This window comes from Microchirus variegatus, assembly GCF_963457635.1.
Source record: "Microchirus variegatus genome assembly, chromosome: 21".
NCBI classification, from domain to species: Eukaryota; Metazoa; Chordata; class Actinopteri; order Pleuronectiformes; family Soleidae; genus Microchirus; species Microchirus variegatus.
This window is the reverse complement of record NC_139822.1, coordinates 10,614,218-10,629,684: the sequence shown is the minus strand read 5'-3', so window position 1 is coordinate 10,629,684 and position 15,467 is coordinate 10,614,218. Positions and strand designations below refer to the sequence as shown.

Here is a 15,467-nt window from a genome sequence, read left to right as displayed (position 1 = left end):
CACCTGCAGGCCTTACACCGTCACAACACCTCGCTCACTGCGTCCTCATTGGACAGCTCCAGTAGTGATTCCACCAGCTCCACCCTCATCCCTGCCCAGGTCACTGTCCACTCACCTGTAACTAACCTAACCTAGCCATGACAGGCAAGCTAACAATGCTAATTGTGCTCCAGGCGGTCAGTGTGTCAGGTGTGAAGGACGAACCCTCAGAGCCGATTGGCTGTAGCAGCTTCACCGTTACCTGTCACACCTGTGGCCCCGCCTCCTCCTCCTCAGGCTCCTCCTCCATGTCGTCGTCCTCCTGCTCCTCAGGCTCCTCCTCCCTGACAGCACCTGTGGAGGTAAGACGACGCCTTTGTCTTTGTTTGTTGACGCTTTTATTTTGGAAAGAATCTGAGTCACATGACTGTTCCTCACAGAGCCTGTGGAACTACCGCACACAGGAAGTGACATCATCGCTGTGTCGAGAGGACGCCACGCCCTCCACGTCTGACCTGAGCGGGAGCTACGTAAGAAAACATGCACATGTAACTCTGTCCTGTGACCTCTGACCTTTGACTTCTGACCTCTGTGCAGGAAGCAGGTGTGACCGAAAGGGGCGGAGCCTCAACCTCGTCCAGTGGGAGCAGTCTGATGGTCCTGAGCTTCTCACCGTCCGAGGTAAAGACGCTAACGCTTAACTAACACAAGTTAATGAGTTAAGTGTTAGTTAAACATGAGTTAATGAGTTAAGTGTTAGTTTAACATGAGTTAATGAGTTGTGTTAGTTTAACATGAGTTAATGAGTTAAGTGTTAGTTAAACATGAGTTAATGAGTTAAGTGTTAGTTAAACATGAGTTAAGTGCTAGTTAAACATGAGTTAATGAGTTAAGTGTTAGTTAAACATGAGTTAATGAGTTAAGTGCTAGGTAAACATGAGTTAAGTGAAATGTTTCTCTTCCAGTTTCTGTGTCTTTGTGACGTTGAGGACATGAATTGGGAGTGTGTGGTGCCAAGCTCCACCCCCGTCTCCGCCCCAGTCTCCGCCTCTCTGTCCTGCAGCCATGACATGGACAAACTGTACGTTTTCACTAGCAACAGACTGTGCTAGCTGTTAGCCGCTAGCCGCTAGCAGCTAAGCTTGTGTTGTTGTGTCCAGGGACGCTGACATCACTGAGAGCCTCAGTTTCTGGGCGTCGGCTCCACAGACACCAACGCCACTGAAGATCAGCAGTGAGGACGAGGTGAGAGGACGGGGACACGGGGACGAGGTGATGGGACAGGGACACGGGGACGAGGTGAGAAGACGGGGACACGGGGACGAGGTGAGAAGACGGGGACACGGGGACACAGGGACGAGGTGAGAGGACGGGGACACGGGGACGAGGTGAGAAGACGGGGACGAGGTGAGGGGACGGGGACACGGGGACGAGTTGAGAAGACGGGGACACGGGGACGAGTTGAGAAGACGGGGACGAGGTGAGAGGACGGGGACACGGTGACGAGGTGAGAAGACGGGGACACGGGGACGAGGTGAGAGGACGGGGACACGGGGACGAGGTGAGAAGACGGGGACACGGGGACGAGGTGAGGGGACAGGGACGAGTTGAGAAGACGGGGACACGGGGACGAGGTGAGGGGACGGGGACACGGGGACGAGTTGAGAAGACGGGGACACGGGGACGAGGTGAGAGAACGGGGACACGGGGACGAGGTGAGAAGACCGGGACACGGGGACGAGGTGAGGAGGCGGGGACACGGGGACGAGGTGAGAGGACGGGGACACGGGGACGAGGTGAGAAGACGGGGACGAGGTGAGGGGACGGGGACGAGTTGAGAAGACGGGGACACGGGGACGAGGTGAGAGGACGGGGACACAGGGACGAGGTGAGAAGACGGGGACACGGGGACGAGGTGAGAGGACGGGGACACGGGGACGAGGTGAGAAGACGGGGACGAGGTGAGGGGACGGGGACGAGTTGAGAAGACGGGGACACGGGGACGAGGTGAGAGGACGGGGACACAGGGACGAGGTGAGAAGACGGGGACACGACGGGGACGAGGTGAGAAGACGGGGACACGGGGACGAGTTGAGAAGACGGGGACGAGGTGAGAGGACGGGGACACGGGGACGAGGTGAGAAGACGGGGACACAGGGACGAGGTGAGGGGACGGGGACACGGGGACGAGGTGAGGGGGCAGGGACACGGGGACGAGGTGAGAGGACGGGGACGAGGTGAGAAGACGGGGACACGGGGACGAGGTGAGGGGACGGGGACGAGTTGAGAAGACGGGGACACGGGGACAAGGTGAGAGGACGGGGACACAGGGACGAGGTGAGAAGACAGGGACACGGGGACGAGGTGAGAGGACGGGGACACGGGACGAGGTGAGAAGACGGGGACACGGGGACAGGGTGAGGGGACGGGGACGAGGTGAGAGGACAGGGACACGGGGATGGGGACGAGGTGAGAGGACGGGGACACGGGGACGAGGTGAGAGGACACGGGGACGAGGTGAGGGGACGGGGTGGACTTGAGGACACAAATGTCCCCACACACACACAGTGTAACGTGCGTCTGTCCTCAGGTTGAGGACGACTGTCTTCTCGGCTCCAGGTCAAACATCACGACTCAGCAGGTCCAGGACTCGGTCCTCAGCTGTTTTGCACTGACCGGCCAGGTGGGGGCACTGTGGTGTCAGTAGCCTCTAGAGGGGCGTGGCTTCACAATGATTCAGGATCTTTTCTTTTCCGTGCAGGCTCCGCCCTCTTCCACAGTGATGAGTCAGTCTTCAGTTGGATCAACTGTTTTATTGATTTAAAAACAAACATTTTTAACTTTTATTTATTTATTTATTTCACATTGTGACGCCTTTGTTTAATTGATGGCGCCCTCTGTCTGTCAGAGAAGGTCATGTTAGCTTAGCATTAGCCTCAGGAGAAGCTGGTGTGAACGACGCACACGTTATCGCCATGGAAACTCGTGTTTATTGTGATTGATGAGTTTTATTGTTGTGGCGCCCCCTGCCTGTCACACCTTTATTTGTGCTGTAAATAGAAATTTGATTTTGATTTTAGTGATTTATTCAGATGGGCCACAAGGCGGCGCTGCATCTTCAGTCATTCACGATTTCCTGTTTCCTGTGTGCAGGAGTGTCACCAGGGAAATATTCACCATGATAGATCGAACTGAATTTCAAAATAAAAGCCTTTTGATATGGATAAATAAAGTGTGTGTGTCCAACATCGGTGAGACTTTTTATTGATTTCACTGTGACAAACAGCTCCCCCTGGTGGCTGTGAGCAGAGCTGCATCAGTAGAGCTTCATGGAGGCTTCAAAGAGCAGAGCCAGGTCGTCCTCAGTGTGTCCTCGAGGAGACAGTTTAGTCACTCGCTCCTTTAAAGACATTTCAACTCATTTTTAATAATGTTGTTATTTGACAAACTCAACATGTTTAAAACGTATTTATGTTGAAATGAAACAGAGACAAACCTGAGGAACGGTTCCTCTGACCAGCGCAGGAACGTCCTCTGTCCTGTAGCCCACGGCCGTCAGTCCGTCCTCCACCTGCAGCTCAAACAGGAAGTGACGCAGCGTGTCGGCCAGAACTGCACCGGCGTCCGCCAGCTTCACCTGCTGCACGTCTGCACCTGAACGCACCATCACAACGCATCGTCACGGTCTGTGAGTGCACCTGAACGCATCGTCACGGTCTTTGAATGCACCTGAACGCATCGTCACGGTCTGTGACTGCACCTGAACGCATCGTCACGGTCTTTGAATGCACCTGAACGCATCGTCACGGTCTGTGACTGCACCTGAACGCATCATCACAGTCTGTGAGTGCTAGTTAAACATGAGTTAATGAGTGCACCTGAACGTACCGAGGATCTGTGCGGCCTCCAGGTGGCGCTCTGGACACATGGGGGCAGTGAAGTTGAAGACAGCTGGAGACGTGAGGACGACTGAGAGACCGTGAGGCTGAGGACAGAAACAGTGATGATGATGATGATGATGATGATGATGATGATGATGTTCAGCATCAGTGTCTTCTGCTCACTCACCACCAGGGGGTGCTCCACACAATAACCCTCGGCTCTATGAGTCTTCACGTTCCCAGCGATCGGATAAGACATCCCATGACTGTCAAAGACACACTGTCTGCGTTAGCATAGCAAGGCCTGCTAATGTTTACAAAGCTAATGCTAACATGTTGTTGTTGTTGTTGTTGTTGTTGTTTTCTTTCTCACCACAAATGAACTCCAGCGTTTCCAAAACCGATCCCTGCAAACACGCTGGCCAGATGCATGCTGGACCGCGCCTCCACGTCCTCAGGGTCCCGCACTGAGCTGCAGGCGATCAATCAATCAATCAATCAATCGATCAATCAATCAATCGATCAATCGATCAATCAATCAATCAATCAATCAATCAATCAATCGATCAACGGATCGATCACAATCTGGTTTATTTACCGTTTCATGAACTTGGCGACCACGTTGAGGGCGTGGCGTGACCAGACGTCACTGATTGGGTTGCTGCCCTGGTAGGCGGGGCGGTTGATGGGGTTGGGGGGGCAGGGCTCCCTCTGGTGGTACGGCAGAGCGGTGTACGACTCCAGGGCGTGGCTTAGAGAAATCATCCAATCACAACGCACGTTTGTTTCTTTAGTCATTTACAACAAACACACACGTGTTTGTGTTCTTTCACTGAGTCCAGAATTATTATTATTATTATTATGGGATTATTAATCCAGGATTATTCTGACAGAAAGTGTGACTGTAGTGAACCAGTAAAGAGCTCCCTCCTGTGGCTCAAAGGTGAACTGCAGATGTGGACAGACAGAGGACACGAGGACAGACAGAGGACATGAGGACAGACAGAGGACACGAGGACAGACAGAGGACATGAGGACAGACAGAGGACACGAGGACAGACAGAGGACATGAGGACAGACAGAGGACACGAGGACAGACAGAGGACATGAGGACAGACTGACCAGAGGACGTCAAAGCCGCTGTTAGCAGCCACTCTGTGAGGCATACTCAGTGTGTGCTCTGGGTCCACGATGCCCAGTGTTGGTCTGATGGCTCTGCTGGCGATACCTGAACACAGAGAGAGCCAATCAGAGAGGGCCAATCAGAGAGAGCCAATCAGAGAGAGCCAATCAGAGAGAGCCAATCAGAGCGCGTCACCTGTCTTAGCTTTCAGAGGCTCATAATCAAAGATGGCGACGCCCGTGGTTTCACTGCCGGTTCCAGCCGTGGTGGGAACTGAAGACAGAGGAAGACAGAGTTTGACCTTTGACCCGGAGATAAGAACATGTGAGAGGTCAGAGGTCAGAGGTCAGGTGTTTGACCTCTAACAGCGTAACAGCGTGACTTTACCTGCGATCAGCGGCTTCAGCGTTCCCGTCACAGGTTTGCCTTTGCCGATCGGAGCGTTGACGAAATCCAGGAAGTCGGCGTCGGGATGACAAGCGTAGAGATTGGCTGCTTTACACGTGTCAATCACTGAGCCCCCGCCCACCGCCACAAACACGTCAAACGAGTTGTTCTTCGCAAAAGAGATGGCGTCTTTGAAACTAAGAGACAGGAAGTGAGTCACACACACACACACACACACACACACACACTCTCACACACACACACTCACACACTCACACACACACACACACACACACACACACACACACACACACACTGACCTGGTGTCAGTTGGTTCCACCCTGACGTCCTCATAAACCCTGTAATTCACTCCACTCTCACACAGAGACTCTAGCACCGCCTTCATCGGGGGGAGGCGGGACAAGTTCCTGTCCGTCATCACACAGACGTTCCGGGCGCCGAGGTTCTGAAGGTCCTACAGGAGAACAGGTGTTAGCATGACGAAGGTTCTGAAGGTCCTACAGGAGAACAGGTGTTAGCATGATGAAGGTTCTGAAGGTCCTACAGGAGAACAGGTGTTAGCATGATGAAGGTTCTGAAGGTTCTACAGGAGAACAGGTGTTAGCATGATGAAGGTTCTGAAGGTTCTACAGGAGAACAGGTGTTAGCATGATGAAGGTTCTGAAGGTTCTGAAGGTGATGATGATGATGATGAAGGTGAAGGTGGTTACCATGCCGATCTCTCTGCTGACTCCTCGTCCATATCTGATGTTAGAGCTGGCCATCTGACACACACACACAAACACACACGCACACACACACACGTTCCGTTTTACAAAATAAAACAAAGATAACAAAATAAAAGTCTTTAATCATTTACCTCAAAGGCGTAGTCAGTTTTTCTGACGCTGCACGAGGTCAAAGGTGAACCTGAGGAGATACATGATTAACTCTGTGTGTGTGTGTGTGTGTGTGTGTGTGTGTGTGTGTGTGTGTGTGTGTGTGTGTGTCTGTGAGTGTGTGTGAGTCTGAGTGTGAGTGTGTGTGTGTGTGTAGGTGTGTGTGTGTGTGTGTGTGAGAGTGTGTGTAGATGTGTGTGTGTGTGTTTACCTTGATGGTAGGTGTTGGAGTGAGCAGGACACCTGCACCTGTCTCTCACACACACACACACACACGCACACACAATAAATTACAGACCTCAGACTGCGTCACGTGACCACACACACACACACACACACACACACACAGTTTAACACTGAAACAAAGACGTGGTCACGTGACGCAGTCTGAGGTCTGTAATTTATTGTGTGTGTGTGTCGTTGTTTTCTCTTGTTGTTTGTCACGCGCACACTTTTCTCTCTGGTTCAGAATAAAGTTTTGCTTCCACACACGAACCTGCACTTCTGACATGTGACGTGACGTCACAGGTGTTGACATTCAAATGTAATGACGTAGATTAAACTCACGCGGCGCGCTCCAGCTGACGGAGCAGCTGAACGACCCGGTCCCGTCCTGGTCCAGACATGACTTCAGAGAGAGTCCCGAGGATCCGCACCCGCACCTGGACTCACTCCGGACTGACGTCACGTCACGTGACGAGCCCGGAAGCACTGCTGCTCCCGACTTGTCTTTCAAAATAAAGTTGAAGTTACTGCGCTGTAAATAAATGATGATGCTCAGTGATGACGTCTGCAAAAAGTTATTATATCATGTTTATCATTGATATAATATTCATTAATATTGTATGTGTGTGTGTGTGTGTGTGTGTGTGTGTGTGTGTGTGTGTGTGTGTGTGTGTGTGTGTGTGTGTGTGAAGAAAAGGTTCATATACAAACATTCATCGTTTATTAAAGACATGAAAAAAACTCCACTTCAACAAATGAATAAAAACTGTTTTAATGTTTTTAAATAAAGCTGAATTCAAACAGAATCAGACTGAGGTCCTGTTGGACTCCGGTCGGTCCTGGTTTTACTTCTGGTTCAGCCAACTGAAGGAGAAGACGTGTCTGGGTCCATCTCTGTCGTCCAACTCACTCTGCTGATCAGACTGAACCTGGACACATGATCAATAACATGATCAATAACATGATCAATAACACTGATCAATAACACTGATCAATAACACTGATCGATAACACTGATCGATCACATGATCAATAACACTGATCGATAACACTGATCGATCACATGATCAATAACATGATCAATAACACTGATCGATAACACTGACAATAACATGATCAATAACATGATCAATAACATGATCAATAATATGATCAATAACACTGATCGATCACATGATCAATAACATGATCAATAACACTGATCGATAACACTGATCAATAACACTGATCGATTACATGATCAATAGCATGATCAATAACATGATCAATAACATGATCAATAACACTGATCGATTACATTAACTAAACATAATTATACCTGGGGGGCGGGGCTGGCAGTGACAGTGGGTAGAGGGGGCGGGACCTGGCTGAGTGGTGAGGGGGCGGGGCTAGCAGTGACAATGGGTAGAGGGGGCGGGACCTGGCTGAGTGGTGAGGGGGCGGGGCCTTTTGTATGTGATGTCATGGCAGACGCCGTCTCTGAAGTTCTCTGTGGGGGCGGGGCTGAGACCTGAGCAGCTGACACAGGAGGCGGCTGATTGGCTGCAATGTGCTGCTGTGACTCAGCTCTACTTCCTGCTGATGTCACTCTGGGCTCCGCCTCCTCTTCATCATCATCGCCATCTTCATCTGCTGAGGGTAAACACAACATTAGCTGCATGCTAACATACACTACATTAGCATACACTGTTAGCGTCATGTTAACATAAGCATGCTAAAGCATTATAATACCTTAAGTACATTAGCATATCTATGCTATCAGTTAGTATGCTAAGATGTTTTTAACTTCCTGTTTGTCACCTTTGATAAAGTCCACGTCGCTCAGCGCTCGTCTCTGACGCTCAAAGTTTGTCGTAAAGTGATCCATGTTCTCGTAACCACGCTGGAGTTTGTCCAGGTGTGACGTGTTGGTGCCCTCCATGATCCTGATCAATAATCAGTCAACAATCAGCCAATATCAGTCAATAATCAGTCAATAATCAGTCAATAATCAATGACACTGATCACATGTAAAATGTTAAAAACTCACTTCTGCAGCAGAGGTTTTGTCGTCTGTGGGAAATAAATCAAAGTTATTGATCATCATTTCACTGATTTCAAAGTAAAATACCCAGTTATTCTCTCAGTGAAGACAAAATAAAAGCCTTTAGTGAGACACAGCCTCGATGAGGTCATCACGTCTGCGATGATGTCATCACGTCTCACCTGCATGAACACAGCCATCTCAGTCTCCTCCATGTTCTGTATAGAGTTCTCCAGCAGCTTAGTCATGTTCTCCATGTTCTCGCTGTATTTCCTCCTCAGACCACGGATATAATCCAGCTTCTCCTCCTGATCAGAGCTGATCTTCACAGTCATCTCACCTTTCTTCTCCTCAAGGACAGCAAACAGGTGATCAAAGGATTCACACAACAATGACTTCTGTCTGCTGCCGTTCTCCTGAGGAGGAGATCAGAGGAGATGAGAGGAGATGAGAGGAGATGAGAGGAGATGAGAGGAGATGAGAGGAGATCAGAGGAGATGAGAGGAGATGAGAGGAGATGAGAGGAGATGAGAGGAGGTTAGAGATCAGAGGAGATCAGGAGATCAGAGGAGATCATAGGAGATCAGAGGCGGTTAGAGGAGATCAGAGGAGATCAGAGAAGACCAGAGGAGATCAGAGAAGATCATAGGAGATGAGAGGAGATCAGAGGAGATCAGAGATCAGAGGAGATCAGAGGAGATCAGAGAAGATGAGAGATGAGAGGAGATCAGAGGAGATCATAGGAGATGAGAGGAGATGAGAGGAGATGAGAGGAGATCAGAGGAGATCAGAGGAGGTTAGAGGAGATCAGAGATCATAGGAGATCAGAGGAGGTTAGAGGAGATCAGAGGAGATCAGAGGAGGTTAGAGGAGATCAGAGGAGATCAGAGGAGGTTAGAGGAGATCAGAGGAGATCAGAGAAGATCATAGGAGATCAGAGTAGATCAGAGCTCACATTAACAGTTCTGCAGGTTTCCTCCAGGTGACTGATGATCGCCTGAATCCTCTCATTGTTTCCAACGAGCATCGAAATACAGTCAGTTAACTCTGCCTACACACACACACACACACACACACACACACACACACACACACACACACACACACACACAGACACACAGGGGGAGAATAGTGGTATTAAATTGCTGAGTCACTAAAGTATCGAGTAGCTGTTGTGTAGCAGTTGTGTAGCAGTTGTGTACCCTCTGTTTGGTGAACACAGTGTTGTTGTGTAGCAGTTGTGTAGCAGTTGTGTACCCTCTGTTTGGTGAACACAGTGTTGTTGTGTAGCAGTTGTGTAGCAGTTGTGCACCTTCTGTTTGGTGAACACAGTGTTGAGTGGAGCCACCTCACAGTCTTTGTGAGCTCCAAACACTTTACAAAGTGAACAGGTGGGGGCGCTGCAGGTCACACAGTAGATGTTGATCTTCTCCTCCTCATGTTCTTCACACATGGGCTGGTCCACCTTCACCTGAGGGGACGTCTTACTGCTGCAGGTGAGACAGGTGAGACAGACAGGTGAGACAGACAGGTGAGACAGACAGACACAGATAGTGTTTTATGTTTCAATTTAAATAAAGTTTTGTTTTGAATTTGGTCTAAAATAATCTGCTGTGTCACTGAAACACACACACACACACACACACACACACACACACACACACACACACAGACACACACACACACACACACACACACACACACTGTAAATAAACCCTTTATATGCAGCGTCATGTCACATGATGAGGTTGTGACATCATCAAAGCAGGAAGTAATGTGTGTGTGTGGGTGTGTGTGTGTGTGTGTGTGTGTGTTACCTGGTGCTGTCCTGCTTGTACATGTCTATAATATTCTCCACCAGCAGGTTGCGCTGCAGACCATAAACACCGTGTCTGTCCAGGACGACCTCATGTCGACAGGACGGACATCGAAAACGACCACCAGAGGTCACTGTGGAGCTGCTCCTGGTCGACAAGTAGGGATTGGACGCCTGCAGGAGGCGGGGCCAAAAACAGCTCATTTGTTTGTAAAGCACACACACACACACACTGTTTTCTGCTGACTCACCTGTGTTTTCTGCTGACTCAACTGTGTTTTCTGCTGACTCGTCATATGTTTTCTACTGACTCACCTGTGTTTTCTGCTGACTCACCTGTGTTTTCTGCTGACTCGTCATATGTTTTCTGCTGACTCACCTGTGTTTTCTGCTGACTCGTCATATGTTTTCTGCTGACTCACCTGTGTTTTCTGCTGACTCACCTGTGTTTTCTGCTGACTCAACTGTGTTTTCTACTGACTCACCTGTGTTTTCTCCTGACTCACCTGTGTTTTCTGCTGACTCAACTGTGTTTTCTGCTGACTCAACTGTTTTCTACTGACTCACCTGTGTTTTCTGCTGACTCAACTGTGTTTTCTGCTGACTCAACTGTTTTCTACTGACTCACCTGTGTTTTCTGCTGACTCAACTGTGTTTTCTACTGACTCGTCTGTGTTTTCTGTTGACTCACCTGTGTTTTCTGCTGACTCAACTGTGTTTTCTGCTGACTCAACTGTTTTCTACTGACCTACCTGTGTTTTCTGCTGACTCAACTGTGTTTTCTGCTGACTCAACTGTTTTCTACTGACTCACCTGTGTTTTCTGCTGACTCAACTGTGTTTTCTGCTGACTCAACTGTTTTCTACTGACTCACCTGTGTTTTCTGCTGACTCAACTGTTTTCTACTGACCTACCTGTGTTTTCTGCTGACTCAACTGTGTTTTCTGCTGACTCAACTGTGTTTTCTGCTGACTCAACTGTTTTCTACTGGCTCACCTGTGTTTTCTACTGACTCAACTGTGTTTTCTGCTGACTCAACTGTGTTTTCTGCTGACTCAACTGTGTTTTCTGCTGACTCACCTGGAAGATGTCGTTGGCACACTTGCGGCACAGGTTGTGCTGACACGGCAGAATCACCACTGGTTTGGTGAACATCTCCAGACAGATGGGACAGACGAGCTGTTTCTCCAGAGTCTCCATGACGACCAGGACGCACCTGTCACACCTGGACAGCAGGGGGCGACGCCACAGACAAGAGACGGAAGTGAAGAAACACTGAAGTAAAAAGCAGCGTTTGTTTGTGTCCTCTGTGAGTGTGTGTGTGTGTGTGTGTGTGTGTGTGAGGGGGAGGAGCTGTGTCTGTTTTTAGAAGGACACACGTCCTTATATGGTCAAAGGTCATGAGGGGGGAGGGGGAGGGGGGGAGAGGGGGAGACAGACATTCTTAAAGGGACAGAACACAGAGTTAGAACAGCTGAGAGGACAGAGGAGCTCCACCTGCTGGACACACACACACACACACAGACACACACACACACACACCCCCACAGACACACGTACACACATACACACACACACACGCAGACACACACACATACACACACACACACACACACACACACACACACACACACACACACACACACACAGACACACACACACACACACACACACAGAGAACAGAAAAGTTTGTTGAAAACAAAGTTTATTGAGACGTCACAAACATTGTAAACATGTATTTAACACACACACACACACACACACAGTGTCAGACAGCGCCCTCTACAGACTGACTCCTCATGTTACAGATGACATCATCACGTCATGTGACCACAGTTCACTCAAATACAAACCAAACTTTAAACCATTTACATGAAGATTTGACTGATTCAACACATCTACACTTCCTGTTTCCTGTTTCCTGTTTCCTGTCCTCTTCATGTGTACGTGTCTGCGTATCTACGGCGACCGTCGCCGATCAGCTGCGTTTTCTCGCCGGCGTTTGTCGGCTGGTGAACGATGGGCGTCTCTGAGTCTGAGAAAAAACACATGTGACCTATGACCTCTGTGACCTCTGTGACCTCCAGGGTCATTCAGTCATTACTAAATAAAGGTGTAGTTCAGACTGCGCTGTGAGCGCCCCCTGCTGACACAGAGAATGTGTGACCTCACCGTTATCGGGGTCATTGCGGATTTCCTCCTCCAGGTCGTCAGGGGAGACGTACTCAGGCTCCGCCCCCTCGGCGGTGGGCGTGGGCTTGAGTTTCCCGCAGCAGCAGTTGCAGCAGCAGCAGAGGCAGCAGCAGCAGTAACAACCGCTCAGGACGCCACACACCACGAACAGACCCTGACACACACACACACACACACACACACACACAGGTCAGAGGTCCGAGGTCAGACAGACCTCACTCCACACAAGCCCCGCCCCCTCACCTTGGCCCACCAGGTGGACAGCATGAAGTAGGTGTTGACGTTGTCTTCTCCAAACTGCTGAGCCACGTAGAGACCGAGCGATCCGTACGAGTCGTAGATGTTTCTCTTGGAGAGGTCGGAGAGGACGGAGTGAGCGCTGTTCAGCTCCTTAAACTTCTCTGCAGCCTCCGGGTTCTCCGGGTTCTTATCAGGATGGAACCGCAGCGCCAGTTTCCTGACACGCGTCAACACATCCTGTTACACACTGAATGGACATGTGGGGGCGGGGCTGTGTCTCAACTCACCTGTAGGACTTCTTGATGTCGTCATGGCTGCAGCCGCGCTGAAGACCCAGAACCTGGTACAGAGATTCTCCTGAGGTGGACAGAGCTCGCTGTCTGCCCTCTGACATCCTGACACCATCACCTGAGACAGGTGACACGTCAGGACACGCCCACAAACACACACCTGACCATGTGACACGCCCACAAACACAGACCTGACCCTGTGACACGCCCACAAACACAGACCTGACCCTGTGTCACGCCCACAAACACACCTGACCCTCTGAAACGCCCACAAACACACACCTGACCATGTGACACGCCCACAAACACACACCTGACCCTCTGACACGCCCACAAACACAGACCTGACCCTGTGACACGCCCACAAACACAGACCTGACCCTGTGACACACCCACAAACACACCTGACCCTGTGACACACCCACAAACACACACCTGGCCCTCTGACACGCCCACAAACACACACTTGACCCTCTGACACGCCCAAAAACACACACCTGACCCTCTGACACGCCCACAAACACACCTGACATTGTGACACACCCAGAAACACACCTGACCCTCTGACACGCCCACAAACACACAACTAACCCTGTGACACACCCACAAACACACACCTGATCCTGTGACACACCCACAATCACACACCTGACCCTCTGACACACCCACAAACACACACCTGACTGTGACACACCCACAAACACACACCTGACCTTCTGACACACCCACAAACACACACTTCATAGACATGGACACACTTCATAGACATGGACACACCTCAGAGACATGGACACACTTCATAGACATGGACACACCTCAGAGACATGGACACACTTCAGAGACATGGACACACTTCACTTCAGAGACATGGACACACTTCAGAGACATGGACACACCTCAGAGACATGGACACACTTCAGAGACATGGACACACCTCAGAGACATGAACACACTTCAGAGACATGGACACACTTCACTTCAGAGACATGGACACACTTCAGAGACATGGACACACCTCAGAGACATGGACACACTTCACTTCAGAGACATGGACACACTTCAGAGACATGGACACACTTCAGAGACATGGACACACCTCAGAGACATGGACACACTTCAGAGACATGGACACACATCAGAGACATAAACACACTTCAGAGACATGGACACACTTCACTTCAGAGACATGGACACACTTCAGAGACATGGACACACCTCAGAGACATGGACACACTTCACTTCAGAGACATGGACACACTTCAGAGACATGGACACACTTCAGAGACATGGACACACTTCAGAGACATGGACACACTTCACTTCAGAGACATGGACACACTTCAGAGACATGGACACACTTCAGAGACATGGACACACTTCACTTCAGAGACATGGACACACTTCACTTCAGAGACATGGACACACTTCAGAGACATGGACACACTTCACTTCAGAGTCATGGACACACTTCAGAGACATGGACACACTTCAGAGACATGGACACACTTCAGAGACATGGACACACTTCAGAGACATGGACACACTTCAGAGACATGGACACACTTCAGAGACATGGACACACCTCAGAGACATGGACACACTTCAGAGACATGGACACACTTCAGAGACACGGACACACTTCAGAGACACGAACACACTTCAGAGACATGGACACACTTCAGAGACATGGACACACTTCAGAGACATGGACACACCTCAGAGACATGGACACACTTCAGAGACATGGACACACTTCACCTCAGAGACATGGACACACTTCACCTCAGAGACATGGACACACTTCAGAGACATGGACACACCTCAGAGACATGGAAACACTTCAGAGATACATGGACACACTTCACCTCAGAGACATGGACACACTTCAGAGACATGGACACACTTCACCTCAGAGACACGGACACACTTCAGAGACATGGACACACCTCAGAGACATGGACACACCTCAGAGACATGGACACAGGTGTCTCACAGACATGAAGATAAATGTGATGTTACCTGATGAAGTCTTCAGGTAAAGTGTCCTGAGCGTCTCTAACTGTCCAGGTGAGACGTCCTCGTCAAAGTGTCTCCATCAAACATTCAGCAGCAGCTCAGGTGACGACAACTCAGGTTACACTGTGTGTGTGTGTGTGTGTGTGTGTGTGTGTGTGTGTGGGGGTGTGTGTGTGTGTGTGTGTGTGTTTGTGTCTGTGTGTGTTTGTGTGTGTGTTTGTGTGTTTGTGTCTCTGTGTGTGTTTGTGTGTGTGTGTGTGTGTGTGTCTGCATGTGTGTGTGAGTAAGGGGGCGGGGCCACAGACAGGACGTTACATTGATGACTCTTTATTAATGACCTCATGTTCTCACTGAGACAAACACAGAGCATGAAGTGGACCAATCAGGACGCAGCA

General features: G+C 49.9%; 3 protein-coding genes across 7 annotated transcripts; all 3 read right to left on the bottom strand.

Annotated features, from left to right (window-relative positions):
• Nucleotides 1–2,874: 2,874 nt before the first annotated feature.
• adhfe1 (alcohol dehydrogenase iron containing 1) lies at nucleotides 2,875–6,968 on the bottom strand. 4 transcript variants are annotated; one of them, XR_014593106.1, is made up of 14 exons: nucleotides 6,837–6,968; nucleotides 6,481–6,518; nucleotides 6,251–6,300; nucleotides 6,102–6,155; nucleotides 5,691–5,845; nucleotides 5,371–5,567; nucleotides 5,179–5,256; nucleotides 4,983–5,088; nucleotides 4,459–4,611; nucleotides 4,234–4,332; nucleotides 4,048–4,126; nucleotides 3,858–3,964; nucleotides 3,476–3,633; nucleotides 2,875–3,379 (listed from the first exon to the last, which is right to left on the bottom strand). XR_014593106.1 is itself a non-coding variant. In XM_083908231.1 (14 exons), the coding sequence occupies exons 1-14, from the start codon at nucleotides 6,893–6,895 to the stop codon at nucleotides 3,296–3,298; spliced, it is 1,407 nt and encodes a 468-aa protein (XP_083764357.1). In that variant the 5' UTR covers nucleotides 6,896–6,968; the 3' UTR covers nucleotides 2,875–3,295. The 4 variants fall into 4 exon arrangements, 3 of the variants coding, with proteins under 3 accessions (XP_083764357.1, XP_083764359.1, XP_083764358.1); XM_083908231.1 differs by having other exon boundaries at nucleotides 3,868–3,964; XM_083908233.1 differs by lacking the exon at nucleotides 2,875–3,379 and adding an exon at nucleotides 3,709–3,801 and having other exon boundaries at nucleotides 3,591–3,633; nucleotides 3,868–3,964.
• Nucleotides 6,969–7,250: 282 nt separating this feature from the next.
• Nucleotides 7,251–11,661, bottom strand: LOC310942144 (E3 ubiquitin-protein ligase TRIM63-like). 2 transcript variants are annotated; one of them, XM_083907450.1, is made up of 9 exons: nucleotides 11,414–11,661; nucleotides 10,335–10,507; nucleotides 9,830–10,007; nucleotides 9,473–9,568; nucleotides 8,700–8,933; nucleotides 8,524–8,546; nucleotides 8,295–8,419; nucleotides 7,813–8,126; nucleotides 7,251–7,423 (listed from the first exon to the last, which is right to left on the bottom strand). In XM_083907450.1, the coding sequence occupies exons 1-9, from the start codon at nucleotides 11,531–11,533 to the stop codon at nucleotides 7,340–7,342; spliced, it is 1,347 nt and encodes a 448-aa protein (XP_083763576.1). In that variant the 5' UTR covers nucleotides 11,534–11,661; the 3' UTR covers nucleotides 7,251–7,339. The 2 variants fall into 2 exon arrangements, with proteins under 2 accessions (XP_083763576.1, XP_083763577.1); XM_083907451.1 differs by having other exon boundaries at nucleotides 7,813–8,123.
• Nucleotides 11,662–12,270: 609 nt separating this feature from the next.
• Nucleotides 12,271–13,160, bottom strand: LOC310942489 (dnaJ homolog subfamily C member 5B-like; the record flags this gene model as incomplete). Its single annotated transcript, XM_083907882.1, has 4 exons — nucleotides 12,271–12,368; nucleotides 12,506–12,680; nucleotides 12,770–12,983; nucleotides 13,054–13,160. 4 exons carry the CDS (start codon nucleotides 13,158–13,160, stop codon nucleotides 12,271–12,273), a joined length of 594 nt encoding a protein of 197 aa, XP_083764008.1.
• Nucleotides 13,161–15,467: the final 2,307 nt, after the last annotated feature.